At 35.0% G+C, this 12,218-nt stretch overlaps 1 protein-coding gene across 3 annotated transcripts; it reads right to left on the minus strand.

Moving 5' to 3' along the window:
• Nucleotides 1-490: 490 nt before the first annotated feature.
• LOC143451607 (uncharacterized) lies at nt 491-8,165 on the minus strand. 3 transcript variants are annotated; one of them, XM_076952325.1, is made up of 7 exons: nt 4,204-8,165; nt 3,789-3,918; nt 2,335-2,504; nt 2,109-2,259; nt 1,793-1,864; nt 1,432-1,600; nt 491-1,334 (listed from the first exon to the last, which is right to left on the minus strand). In XM_076952325.1, exons 3-7 carry the CDS (start codon nt 2,392-2,394, stop codon nt 1,223-1,225), a joined length of 564 nt encoding a protein of 187 aa, XP_076808440.1. In that variant the 5' UTR covers nt 2,395-2,504; nt 3,789-3,918; nt 4,204-8,165; the 3' UTR covers nt 491-1,222. The 3 variants fall into 3 exon arrangements, with proteins under 3 accessions (XP_076808440.1, XP_076808432.1, XP_076808426.1); XM_076952317.1 differs by having other exon boundaries at nt 2,335-3,340; XM_076952311.1 differs by having other exon boundaries at nt 2,335-3,918.
• Between the last annotated feature and the right edge of the window lie 4,053 nt (nt 8,166-12,218).

Here is a 12,218-nt window from a genome sequence, read left to right on the forward strand (position 1 = left end):
AGAAGAGATTATTACGATGAAATGTGTTCGACCAACACGTCAATAAGAGATAAGAGCTTTCAACTTATATTGCATAGAATTTTCATTGTTAGGTTGCGTCCTTTTTAAAGTGGTTAATTTAACCTTCCTAAAAAGGTGTGAGTAACATTTTGAAGTTTACATCACGATCTTCTGTTTTTAATGTGGCCACATCAAAATTAGCATGCGACCAACTTATCAAAGAAACCTCTTATCATGTTACGTCCATTTGTATTCGTCACTTCATTGACTTTTAACGTAATCGTTTACAAGTTTGACTCGTTTAGGCTACATATCAAAGTTTTGCACATATTGCAACTACTTTTTAGTGAAAGTGTCACGAAAAGTGATATTGAACCCCCATATTACTATGGAATTTTGTTAAATTAAGTTAAACGTTAATGTTAAATTAAGCCTTAATAGAAAATCAATGTACCAAAATACAGCAGTGAGTCATTATCACTAAAAATGCTTTGATTCAGCACAGTATATTTTCCGAAAGCGCAGTCAAAAAGTGAAAAGCAAAATTATGAAAATATTGAAGACGGTGAAATAGGTAAAAAAACAACAAACAATTTTAACGAATGTTAACTTTATACAATGACGAAAATGCGGACATAAATAAAGGATGAGGTGCTAAAATGGAATGAATGATCGCAACTTACGTTAATAATAAAAGACTATAAAAGAGGCACACTACAAATCTAACTGTACAAATAAGGAAAATTAGCGAAAAGTAACTATCCGCTCACCAATACGTGTGTGATATAATTATATACTGTACAGTATATTAGCACAATAGGTTGGTCAGAAGAAATCATTGCACCGTTGTACGGCAATGTAAAAATAACAAACATTACCAAAACGAAACTGCCAAATGATGTACTGTATTTTACGGACCATAAGGCGCACCGGGCTATAAGGCGCATTGTCAATAAATTGCTTTGATTAGTTTTTTGTTCATACATAAGGCGTATCGGACTATAAGGGCATATGGCTATAAGGCACATGTGTTACCGTATAAAGCTCATTAAAATACGTTGTGAGCATGCGCATACGCATTATGATCCATACATTAGGCGCACCGGCTTATAAGGCGCACGATCAATCTATGAGGAGAAAAAAGGATTTAAAGTGCGCCTTATGTTCCGTATAATACGGGAATTTTTACTCGTTATACATATAACACTGAATCACGAACAAATTACCAATCTACTGTTCTATGTGTTGGTTCAGCAAAGTGCAAATGTTCCTCATTTTCACATTCTTCCGTTGTCACCAAAAGAACTAAATTGTTTTCTGCCAGCTCCAAATTGCTATAAAGAGCAACAAGAATAACAGAAAGCGCAATGCGTAAAATTTGCAATGTAATCCCTTTATGCATGCAAAGATTACAGAAATCCCATCACTTACCCCCTTTTCATAATTATAATATTTTCTTGCTCATCTATAATTTTCTGGCAATCGACTGGACCATAACTGCCAGGATTTCGAAAGGGGATTCCACAAGGCATTCCAGTGATGCTGAACTCGTTAATTTTAGCATACGGCATACGTCCATTGGATTTGTGCATTGTCTCACCTGTAAAGCACCAGAGCAAAGATACCAAGGCATGCACAAACACAACTTAATATAATTAAGATAAAACAATTAGCATCAATTCTATTGTATTACATTCTATTGCTTGGAAAAATACGCAACACTAATAATAAAATTTTTTATTTCACACCGTTAGGCTAAAGAAAGACAATTTGTTGTCATAAAAAGACTTACAATATTTCTTATTAAAAATTTTTCGAACTTTCATTTGCAATTCGGTGTTTTTTTGTCTTGAAGTACTGCAAGCTGTATACAAATATATAGCATACGTTACTTGTAATGAAAATTTTTTCATACTTTATGATTAACGTGATTAATAATGACACTAATATCATTCAGGTTCATATGCAAAAAAAATCTTCAATGAGTTAAAGTTAAAAAATAAGTGCTATAAAAGTTCCTTTTAATATATGCTTGCAGTAAATGTAACTGTAGTTAATCATGTTCTTACAAATGTTTAGAAATATCACAGTAAATTACATAAAATTACCTTTTCCGCCATGTAAAATCTCAATAAAGCCACTTTGAACACTTGGCTCCAAGAAATATGGCCTTACATCCCTGCTTCCAAATGCATTGAATGTATCGTTAACAAATGCCATTCCACCAACCGCCACACCAATTTCTTCAAGTTCACCACACTAAAACAGGAACAAGTTACCTTTGTTTCGTGTACAGCACGGTTACACCATAGTATAATATGAACAGCAACATACAGCTTGAATTATTCGAGCAATTGCATTTTGTCTAAGTTTTTTTTTCATATTTCCATCCATTTCAGTTGGTGGTATGGAACTTTCAGAATTGAAGGTCTTTGCTTTCTCTTTCCAAACTTGTTTCGTTTGCTTCGGAAGTTCTCTCCACCTGCTACCCCAGAGTTTGAAATCTTGAAAAACAGCAATTAAAAATTAGTACAGAACATTTGAAAGCTTTATAAAAAAATGAACATAAATTGAAAGTAAGGAACACTGAAAACAGGCAAGACCTTACTTCATGCAAAACACTTTGATAACTTGTCTAAACTAGTACTTTCATTGTTCAGCTGTTAACATAGTGAAACCTTCATTTATGTAAATTTTGAAGTTGAGTAGAAGCTTACACCTCTTAAGATTTAACAGCGTCAATCAATGTTAACATCTTCGATATCTAAGGCTTTCTAATAACCAACATAACAGTAAACACATTTTTGGAAATTCATTACACACGTATCATGTGAGGTCACAAATAGCATGCACTTCAAGTCATGCATCATTCATTATGTATCATGCTCTTCACTAATCCAACTAACACTGTGACACAAGTTTCACAATCAAACCGAGAAAAAAAAATTACGACATGCAAATTTAGTAACGAACACAGTAAGCATGAAATCAATGAATGCAATTTATCGGGTGAAAAACAATGAAAATTATTTTCAGTGAGAACTACATTTGTGCATTTAACGACATAATGCTAATGACTCAATGAAGCAAGCGATCAATTAAGCAAACCAGCCAGAATATCAGACCTTGTACATATCTTAAATGAAACACATGTGATGCTGTCTAGAAGCTTCTCCCTTGAAAATTTGGGAAGAAATCATGCAACTGTATTAAAAATACCAATATTCTGTTTCTTAATGGAAGAACAAAATAGATTGTAGCCTGTGATTCTTCGTTTTCGAAAAGGTTTAACTTTTTGAACCCTTCGCCTTATTGATGCATTGTAATTGTAAATCCAGCGCTAAAACACAGCAGTTGTCAAAACGCTAGTAAACAAGCGGCAAAAGTATTTAGTAGTGGCAGTTTAACATACCATCATACAAGAGATCTGAGAAAGGGACAAACTTTAATCATTTTGTAAGATCATGCAATAAACATGCAATAACTACTTTAAGTTGGAGAGTTGTCCCGGACAAGGAACAGAGCTTTTTGTCAGCCAACAAGATTATTTTGGCGAAGACAACTGTTGCAATCTTTGAACTTAAAGTACGTAATGGCATCTTTCAACCAGAGTTCTATCATAATAGCCTACTTCATGCGGAAATTACAGCATAGAGTTACAGTAATGAACTGTAACTTGTTTGTAAAGCAGGGAGTGCAGTTCTACAGCTTGCGGTAATACTGAAAGAGCTGATAACTATAGCAAGTATGAATTATGGCAAATAAAACTTTAATCTACGATGAATAACCTTGATTTGGTTTTTACTTAAACCAGTATTAATGGTTGCTTCATTGAGGTGCTCTGACTTTGCAGTTCTCATACCTTTTGTTTCCCACAAAGATATAAGCATATCCCGCTGGCTTTGTGAAATGTCCTTACTGAACAATGCAAATCAAATCATTAATAAGTGAGACACAAAAATTTTTTTTTTTAAATTGAAAACACAGCTTGTCTGTATCTACACGAAATATCTTACGTCCATCTGGACGGCAATTCAGAATAGCGTTTTATTAACACTTTTAGTGACTTGCATGCAAATAAACAGAGTGACATGAAAAAAATGCCATACTATTACTAACATTTACTTATTTATGACCAAAGATCGAATTAAATATACAACAGATATATACATATAAGTTAGCTATTATACATGAAGAACTAACCGAGATCTTCTAGTGCTTGCCATGTTACTCAGAAAAGAGCAAATAGTACGACAAAATTTTAACAATTTTACAAAAATTAAAACATGCAATAAACTAAACTGTTTGGATAAAAATTAGTTTTGTAAGAAGTAATCACCACTCAATATGAATTAAGAATAGAACATACACACATAAAGATAGTTGTCCTAATAAATAATATAACTTAGGGCACATGTTGCATTAAAAGCAAACGCTCAACACTAAAGTCTTACAGATGTCAAAAATTTACTGTGCACAGATATGATTTTCTTGGTGCTTGGTAATCAACAGTAAGCGCCATGTTCCAACTGCAACTCCTTTTCAAATCATAAAGGCTTCAAAGATTATCAAGAAGTTTGGCCAACCCTTTTATGTATATGGTACACGTAAGTCTTTTCCTACAGCACTATAGTATTACAATATCACAATGTTCTTTAGGCTAATAGCTTATATGCACATACTTTGATGTGAATTAAACACTTAATCTGTGAGGTCATTGTCTGTCTCAGCAAAACCAAGTTATGGGCATTGATGCTATAAAAATGTAAAAATATAAGCGATAGTAGCTGTGACATGAAATGACAAATGTTCCAAATCAATTTACTTGATATTTGTTTGTAATAAGCGATTGTTTTTCGGAGTAAATAGCCATTTATCTGCACAACTTCTTTGACCAGATTTTTGTTTAAATAGGCCATTCTTAAATGCAGTTGAGAATAAATTGCCAGCATTACTGTTCAAAGTGGATGGCTTTTAAGAGGTGGCAAGTTGTTTACAAGCACTTTTAAGAGGATGTTTTAACTAAAATCCATTATATCATATATATTGTAGTAACCGGTGCCCTTCAAAAACTTTGCTAATCGTAACTTTCTTAATTGAAATGTTTGGTCTGAAAAGCATACAAAGTAGGTGGCTTCAGGAAGAAATTGAGTTTTATTTTGAAAACATTACACCAAAATGAAGTGCTGTTTTCAATCCTCGCAGAAAAGCAATCGTTTAGACAACAACAACCTATTATTTGTCGTAATTTTGATGGCAGCCACTTGAGATGGTTGCTTTCGCATGGACTAAGATTCAAATCAAGAGCACTAGAGCCAAAGTACACATTTCAGTAATAACTCTAAACATTCTCTTGGAAAGGTAGAACAAATCTTACTGACACTTTTTAGTCGGAGGTAGTGGTATATTTTGAAATAATTACAAGAATATGTAAAACAGATAATAAAAAAGTCAAGACAGGCTTCAGAATTTCATGGTCCCAAACTAGGGTAAAGTTGGTACAACAACAACAACAAAGGTCAGTAAAGGGGTACACATGAAAAAACGTTTCCAAATTAAACAACTTCATGCATTATGTATTTACTTCCAAGTGAAGTTTCTCCCAAAATAACCAAGTTTCAGTCATTCACAATGTGCATCAAACAGAAGATTTCAGCTGGCAAACAATGTTTGGTGGTGGATAATGTTGCATTCCAAACAAATTAAAAAATTTAAATAGTTTTAATTTAAGAATTTAAAATACGAAATCAAATCAAAATATTTTACTGTTGACAATAATTATTACCATCAAAAAAACTCTGCATAATCTAACAAAACCTTCTTTTGTCTTAAGTTAAAAAGCAATGAAGCACATTCAAAAGTAATCAATTTCGCTAAGCGCAGCATCTTACATCGATTAGCAGAAAAATTCTCGGACAGCAGTTTTTGCCACAGCGTGTGCTCTGACTTACTCTGACTGCTGGTTGGTCACTATGTTTTGTTGTTTCTCTTTAAATTATTTTCTCCTAATCTCACTTGATGCCACTACTAACAGCATGATCTGCATATCAACAAGCACTTCCCAGATGTCTGCGTTGATGCCTGTCCTTTTTGGGTACGTTTGAAAACATCCCTGATGTGTAGTGCGGTACGAACTACACAGTATCGCTTAGTGGCTTGTTTACCATAGAAGGTCTTGAAGTATATCAGCATTCTTGCTGTGACTCACATGACTGAGTAAGCGCAAACAATGTCAACAGAGCAAGTTATGTATGCTGAGCGAGTCCCCAGCAGATATGGACCTTGCCTCATGACACATGACTGTGATAATGACAGCATCTTTGCCAATAGACTAATTGTTCTTAATGAATGGAGATAAATAATTTATAATTAATTACCCATCACAGTTGAGCCAAGTGGTGAGTGAACTTAAATAACGACCCACCAAGAGATCGGGTACTCGGCCAAAAATTGGGAAACAGTGAGCTGACCCTTGGCCAATGCATATATCCAAAATTGGAGAATAAAGCTACCAATGAGTGTTAGCATCCATTTACCCTAACACCAAGGTAGCAAAACGTGAGCTTAAAGCTAACATCAACAGCTCACCTTGTGACACCTTGCAGAAAATTTAAATCTTTGGTCAAAAAATGACTAACGGGCATTGGGCACCAAATCTACACTGTTATAGTAAACAGCGTCCTGTGACTGGATGTAGACCTATAGAACCCCACAGCATGACAATTTTTCTGTTTTTGTGAGCATTGAACCTGCTGGGCTTCAGTGCGATAGAGTCACTCTTTACCTTGCACATTATGAAGCGGAGCCACTCTGATTGCTCCTCCCAAAACTATTTGCCTCAGCAAAAAAGCAAGCCGGATAAATAAAATCAAGATACCCATTGCTCACTGGCTCTACACTGCTAAGGATGGCGTGGGGGACTTAATTGCCTGCTATCTGGAGATGGTTGTTTCTGTTCAACCCTGTAAAAATAGGGAATGGCAAACAGTGTAACTTGTGAACGTAGCACAAAGAAGATTGCAAAATAAAGATTACAACATATCCAGCTATTGTATCCCCATGTTCCCCATGGAATACATAGTCATCAATTTTTGGATGGCAGCATTACCCAGTTGTTACTTGACTCAAGCTCAAACATCTAGTTTGTGTTGCCAAATAACATCTTGCTCAGAGGAAGCAGGCTGATGGTAAAACAGGGATATTTTTACACAAGACATTTATTTTCTAGAGGCCGTTTATTATCATTTTTAATTTGTAATAATCTGCAAACTCATGAATGCATATAATCGACAAATAGCACTCTTTGAGAACGATTGAAACCTTCGTTTATCGAAAGTCAAGACAAATTAAATGATTGCCTTTTGCTTATGATCTGCATATCAGATGGATTTCCTTTTTGAAATACTACAATGTTAAGTTGTTCATTCACTCCACTCAGGATTTCGAAGTTCTCTGACAATCACACAAGATCACTGTACTCTGCAAGCTCGTTATGTAAGAAAGCAGCAATGTTGAGTAGTAGCCAGCTTTGTAGCCGAATGGTTAGAGCTGGCAATTAGGCAGTGTTCACTACCCAGTAGCACTACCATTGTTATGCCCTTGGGGTATTACCAATGCTTGCTCCAGTTCAGTGCTTCTGATAAACATACCTAAATTCAAGCAATAAAAAACATATGTGTATCATTCCGAACTTGCTTAAGAGCTAGCCAGATAAGTGGGGCTGGAGCAATTAAAGATTACCACAAAGGTTAATGGAAGCGAACTAAAATGACATATGAAGTTATACTTCTATCCTAGCCGCCAAATAAAGAAAACCATGTTGATTGCTGTGAAACGCTTTGACCTTATGCCACAGCAGTGGTATGCCACCTGTATATAATTGATGCAATCACACCAGCTTGAATGCAAAACTATTTCAACCTGATGCTGAATAAAAGCACCATGCAATTACCAAAATTCAATTTAATACATTGCATGAGCACTGCAAACCCGAAAAAGTGACTTTTGGCTACTAGAGTACCGGTCTATCGTTGGCTGGATTGCCAGTTCAAACACCATTGTGCATTGCACTGTGCAACAATTAAGCAGTCTTTAGAACTTGCTTGGATCGTACCGTACGATGACCAGCCACAGCAGTTCGACTGGATTACTTATTCGACCTATCGCTCGGTTGGATTACTCATTCCAACACGATTAACCTTCCAACAATTATTTTAAGAGATGGAAATATTCTTTTTAGCCCATACGAATGGGTAATCCGTGCGTTCTTTTTTCCCTTTCCTATGGGCTAATCCTTGACGAAGCGGGTGGATAAAAGCAGCCCTGGAAATGTTTATGATTTTCGCAGCATTAATGAGAACCGCAAGTAGTATGATGCAAAGTAATTTCGAAGCTTAGTATGCAAGCCTCTCCTAGATTTTATTGAACCCTGTCTAGCTACGGGACTGAGCATCAGTTGGTTAACATCTTGCACGTTTTAAGCTTCCAAGCTTTGCTGCTTTTTTCCATTCGTTGATAGTTTGTGAGCATAACTTATTTCTTATTATGTTTTGCAATAACCAGCTTAGCGCAGGTACCTCTAAATACCTGGTACTCTGGATTCCCCGGGTTCAGTGGGTTTCCCAGGTTCTCCGTGTTTGCTAAGATTTCCTTACGTTTCTTGAAAATTATGACAAAAAATAACACACTTAATTAAAACATTTTAAAAAATCTTTGCTTCAAGGTACCCAGAGAACCTGGGGAACTCCAAGAACCCAGGGAACTCTGGAAAACCAGAGCATTTAGTTCGACTTAAGAAGAATCGGGGTAAGCGCCATCCTTTTCGTTTCCCACAAGCAATGGCAAAAAATAAGGGTGAGCCTGTTTATCATCCGTAAGAGTAAGAAAGAGAGAGGGTCTCTTCTAAATTGTGGATAAAGATTTCTTTAAGCTTGCTTGTTCTCATAGGTTTTAAAATCACTCGAGAGAAACTATTTTCACTTTCTTATGTTAGCGGATGATAAAAACGCTCTTCGATGCGATATAAGGTATTTATGGTCACGTTACAAAACAGAAGCTGCGTCCTACGTCACCTAAAAGTTGGTTTATTATTATCATGTCAATAACATTTATCATCCTGCAAAAGTTGAAGGATAACCTACCGTAGGCGAATGTTACGAAACCAATATATATTGATATAGGTAAAAGTTGTAGGCCGATTGTAGTCTTGTTTATGAACGTTATATCTGAAACAGATCTTTGAAACTTTAATCTTTGAAAAGAGTAACTTTGACTTAAGTAAATTTAGGGGTCCAGTATACAAGTGCATAACCACAGGATGCCGTTGTATACTTTAATACTAGACCCCAGCTAGTCAAATTGTGACGTCAGCTGGTTGTGCACTTGTGAACGAGACCCAAATTTAGTTTTTAGGCTATTTCATTATGTATTATAAGAGACAAGGCTCAATGGTTTACACTTTACAGCCTTGAGGGTGATGGATGTATTCATGGTTCTTGATTTTTTTTGCATCATACTACTGTTGCTGTTTTTTCTGCTGTTGGTTGTGTGGTGTTTCTCTGTTTTTGTTTTGCAGTGTTGTTTTAATTAATAGAGCTTCAGTTTTTTTATCCGTTTTAATTGTTTTCATTTTTTGGAATAGAATGTAGGGCAGATGACCTAGATCAGGACTTCTCAAACTGTGGGTTGCGACCCCAGCTTGAGAAGCCCTGATTTGTAATTGATGACACTAATCGATATGTTGAATTTTTGTTTTGATACTTTTTAGTTTGTTTTGAATGGGAAAATAAACTCTCTCTCCATGATAGAGATGTACTGCTGTCCTTGGCTTAATATAGACCTACCGGTACGATACCCATGCGTACTAAGAACGTACCGGACGTATGCAAAGAGATTGCGTCTTTTGTAATAGTTCCCTTCACATTGGTAGGCGGTAGAGTAGCATGCGGGTTAGTGTGACTCTCGATTGAATATTTTTAAGCACTTTTTACATAACCTCGGTGAGCTGGTGGTTGAAGACAACCATTTTACATGAAGTGTATGTCGTTTCAGGTATATCAGAAACTGTACCATGCATAATTGCATAATTTAATCATAAAAATGTACTGAAATATTGATTACATGACCAGTTTATTTTGTTAATATGTGCAAGTGTCTCTTAGTTTCAGGCATTTCTGCATTTATAGGTTAAATGTTTATAAGCTAAATTGTCGGTGATAAATGTAGAAAAGATACTCCAGAGAAATTTATTTGTATATTAAAAGCATTAGTGCATTCCCATTTTGTAGTTCAAGATACTGAAGTTTCAAACATTATACAGTTTCTTTTAATGTTTGGCTGTTATGTGGTGTTAATTTGGTTATAGTAGAATAAAAATTTGTAAGTATAATCTATATCATATATGAGGTGACAGAGGTTATTTGCATGTAGCCTCCTTATTAGTGAGGTTTATGTTGATGAAAAATTTCTGAATGACTAAACCCCTGATTCTATTGACTAACTACCAAAGATACAATATAGTGAGATAATATTTTTGTTGGATGTGCAGTCTTTTCATGAATTTAACTAGACCTGGTGATAAAAGTACTTTTAATTGTGCATTGATAAAAGTAACTAGGTTAAGGATAATTTTTGGAGATAAATTAAGTGTTCTGTGGTTAGTTTATTTGTTTGGAATGTGTATCCTCTGACACAATTAATGTTTTTTAGCAAAATAAATTGTGTGCGGTTTGGTAGTAATGTTCTATGTTTTTAAGAGTTGATGTGGCATACTGGCATTGTGAGTAATGAGGTATGCGCCACAGTAGCACAAAAAATTTATGGCTGTTCTTATTGATGGGATTGAAATGGGTTGGATACACTTGTTGGTATAAAGTCCGTGGTTTATCAAACCCAAGTTTCTAAAATTAATCAAGCACAGGTAATGTCAGTGATAGGTCAGTCAGTTGTTTTAGTCAGTTAGTTCAGTGTGACTGAAGAATATTTCTGTTGTATGTGTTTGAGTTTGCCATTTTTGAATTTTAATATTTGTGCAACGATTTGCCAGGACTTGTTTTATATTCATGTGAGCCTTCTGTGTACAGTTTTAATACTATATAATATATATCCCATTTTACCAATTCAATTGATCTGTGTTTATTGGGATTGATTATAATTTTTAAGCTAGCCTATATAGTATATAGTGAGCCCTTTGTCAAAAACTTCAACACTGTTACTACCTATATCCTTGTTCAATGTAATGTTACGATGAAGCGACTATGCCTAGGATTTAGTGTATTTATTGAATTGTGGTTGGTTTGCATAGCCACAGAGTAAATATAGGGTTGAAAATTCAACAAATTTGATTTACTCTTATGTTGTAGTTGGTGTGCATAGGCATAGCTATACAGTACACACAGAGATAAAAATTTACACGGTGGCTATTCCATCGTAAGTAGGTAGCCCACAGTTAAAGATAGGCGGTTAGGTTAGTAGAATTATATGCAAAAAGTCGATTTAAGCTACTTGGAGTTTAATTTATTTAGATTAGATTAGAAAGAAGATTTAGATTAGGTTAAAGTTACTAGGTTATAACATTTAAGTTCTAAAGTTAACAAGAAACCATGAAAAATAGCTTTGAACGTACGATTTTTTCAGGTAAAATAGTGACAGCAAAAAATTTAACAATTTTGGCTTATTAATTAATTAATTAATTAGTCCAAAGGTGATTCATATTTCTGTACATTGAAGACTCTGCAAGCACTTCTCTCAAAACGACTTTGTTAAATGCTGCAAACCGATTAAACTCGGCAATTTTTTCAGCAAATAAGATTCTTAAATCCCAGACTATACTCAGTCAGTTAATGGCATAAGGCTTACTCGTGTTGCTAGAGTGGTTATACAGTTGTTGTTAATTCTTGAAACGTTGCTGTTAAATCTTGATCTATTTTTAGCACAAAGAATCGTAGCAGTTTCTAACCACGTTTACACAAAGAAACCTGCACAAATATTGTACTTAAAGATATTTTAGAATGGAAGTCGAGTTTAGACTCTCCCAACAACTGGTATTAGCCGCAGGTTGTTGCTATGAACAACAAGCCATTATTCATTACAAATGACAATAATGGCACTGCCTTAATTCCTGTTCAAAGTACATCCGTCTATCGGTTTATGTACATTCGCACTGAACGTGTTGCAAAGAAAAAATAAGTTTGCTGCACCATGACTATGATGGAACTAAA

Source organism: Clavelina lepadiformis, chromosome 1, assembly GCF_947623445.1.
Source record: "Clavelina lepadiformis chromosome 1, kaClaLepa1.1, whole genome shotgun sequence".
Lineage (NCBI taxonomy): Eukaryota > Metazoa > Chordata > Ascidiacea > Aplousobranchia > Clavelinidae > Clavelina > Clavelina lepadiformis.

What these genes read in the sequence shown, in the direction of transcription:
- LOC143451607 (XM_076952325.1), bottom strand. Translation starts at nt 2,394, where the DNA reads ATGGATGGAAATATGAAAAAAAAACTTAGACAAAATGCAATTGCTCGA. An exon ending in TTGCTCGAATAATTCAAGCT is followed by an intron (nt 2,260 to 2,334) that starts GTATGTTGCTGT and finishes TTCCTGTTTTAG; the next exon opens with TGTGGTGAACTTGAAGAAAT. An exon ending in GATTTTACATGGCGGAAAAG is followed by an intron (nt 1,865 to 2,108) that starts GTAATTTTATGT and finishes ATTTGTATACAG; the next exon opens with CTTGCAGTACTTCAAGACAA.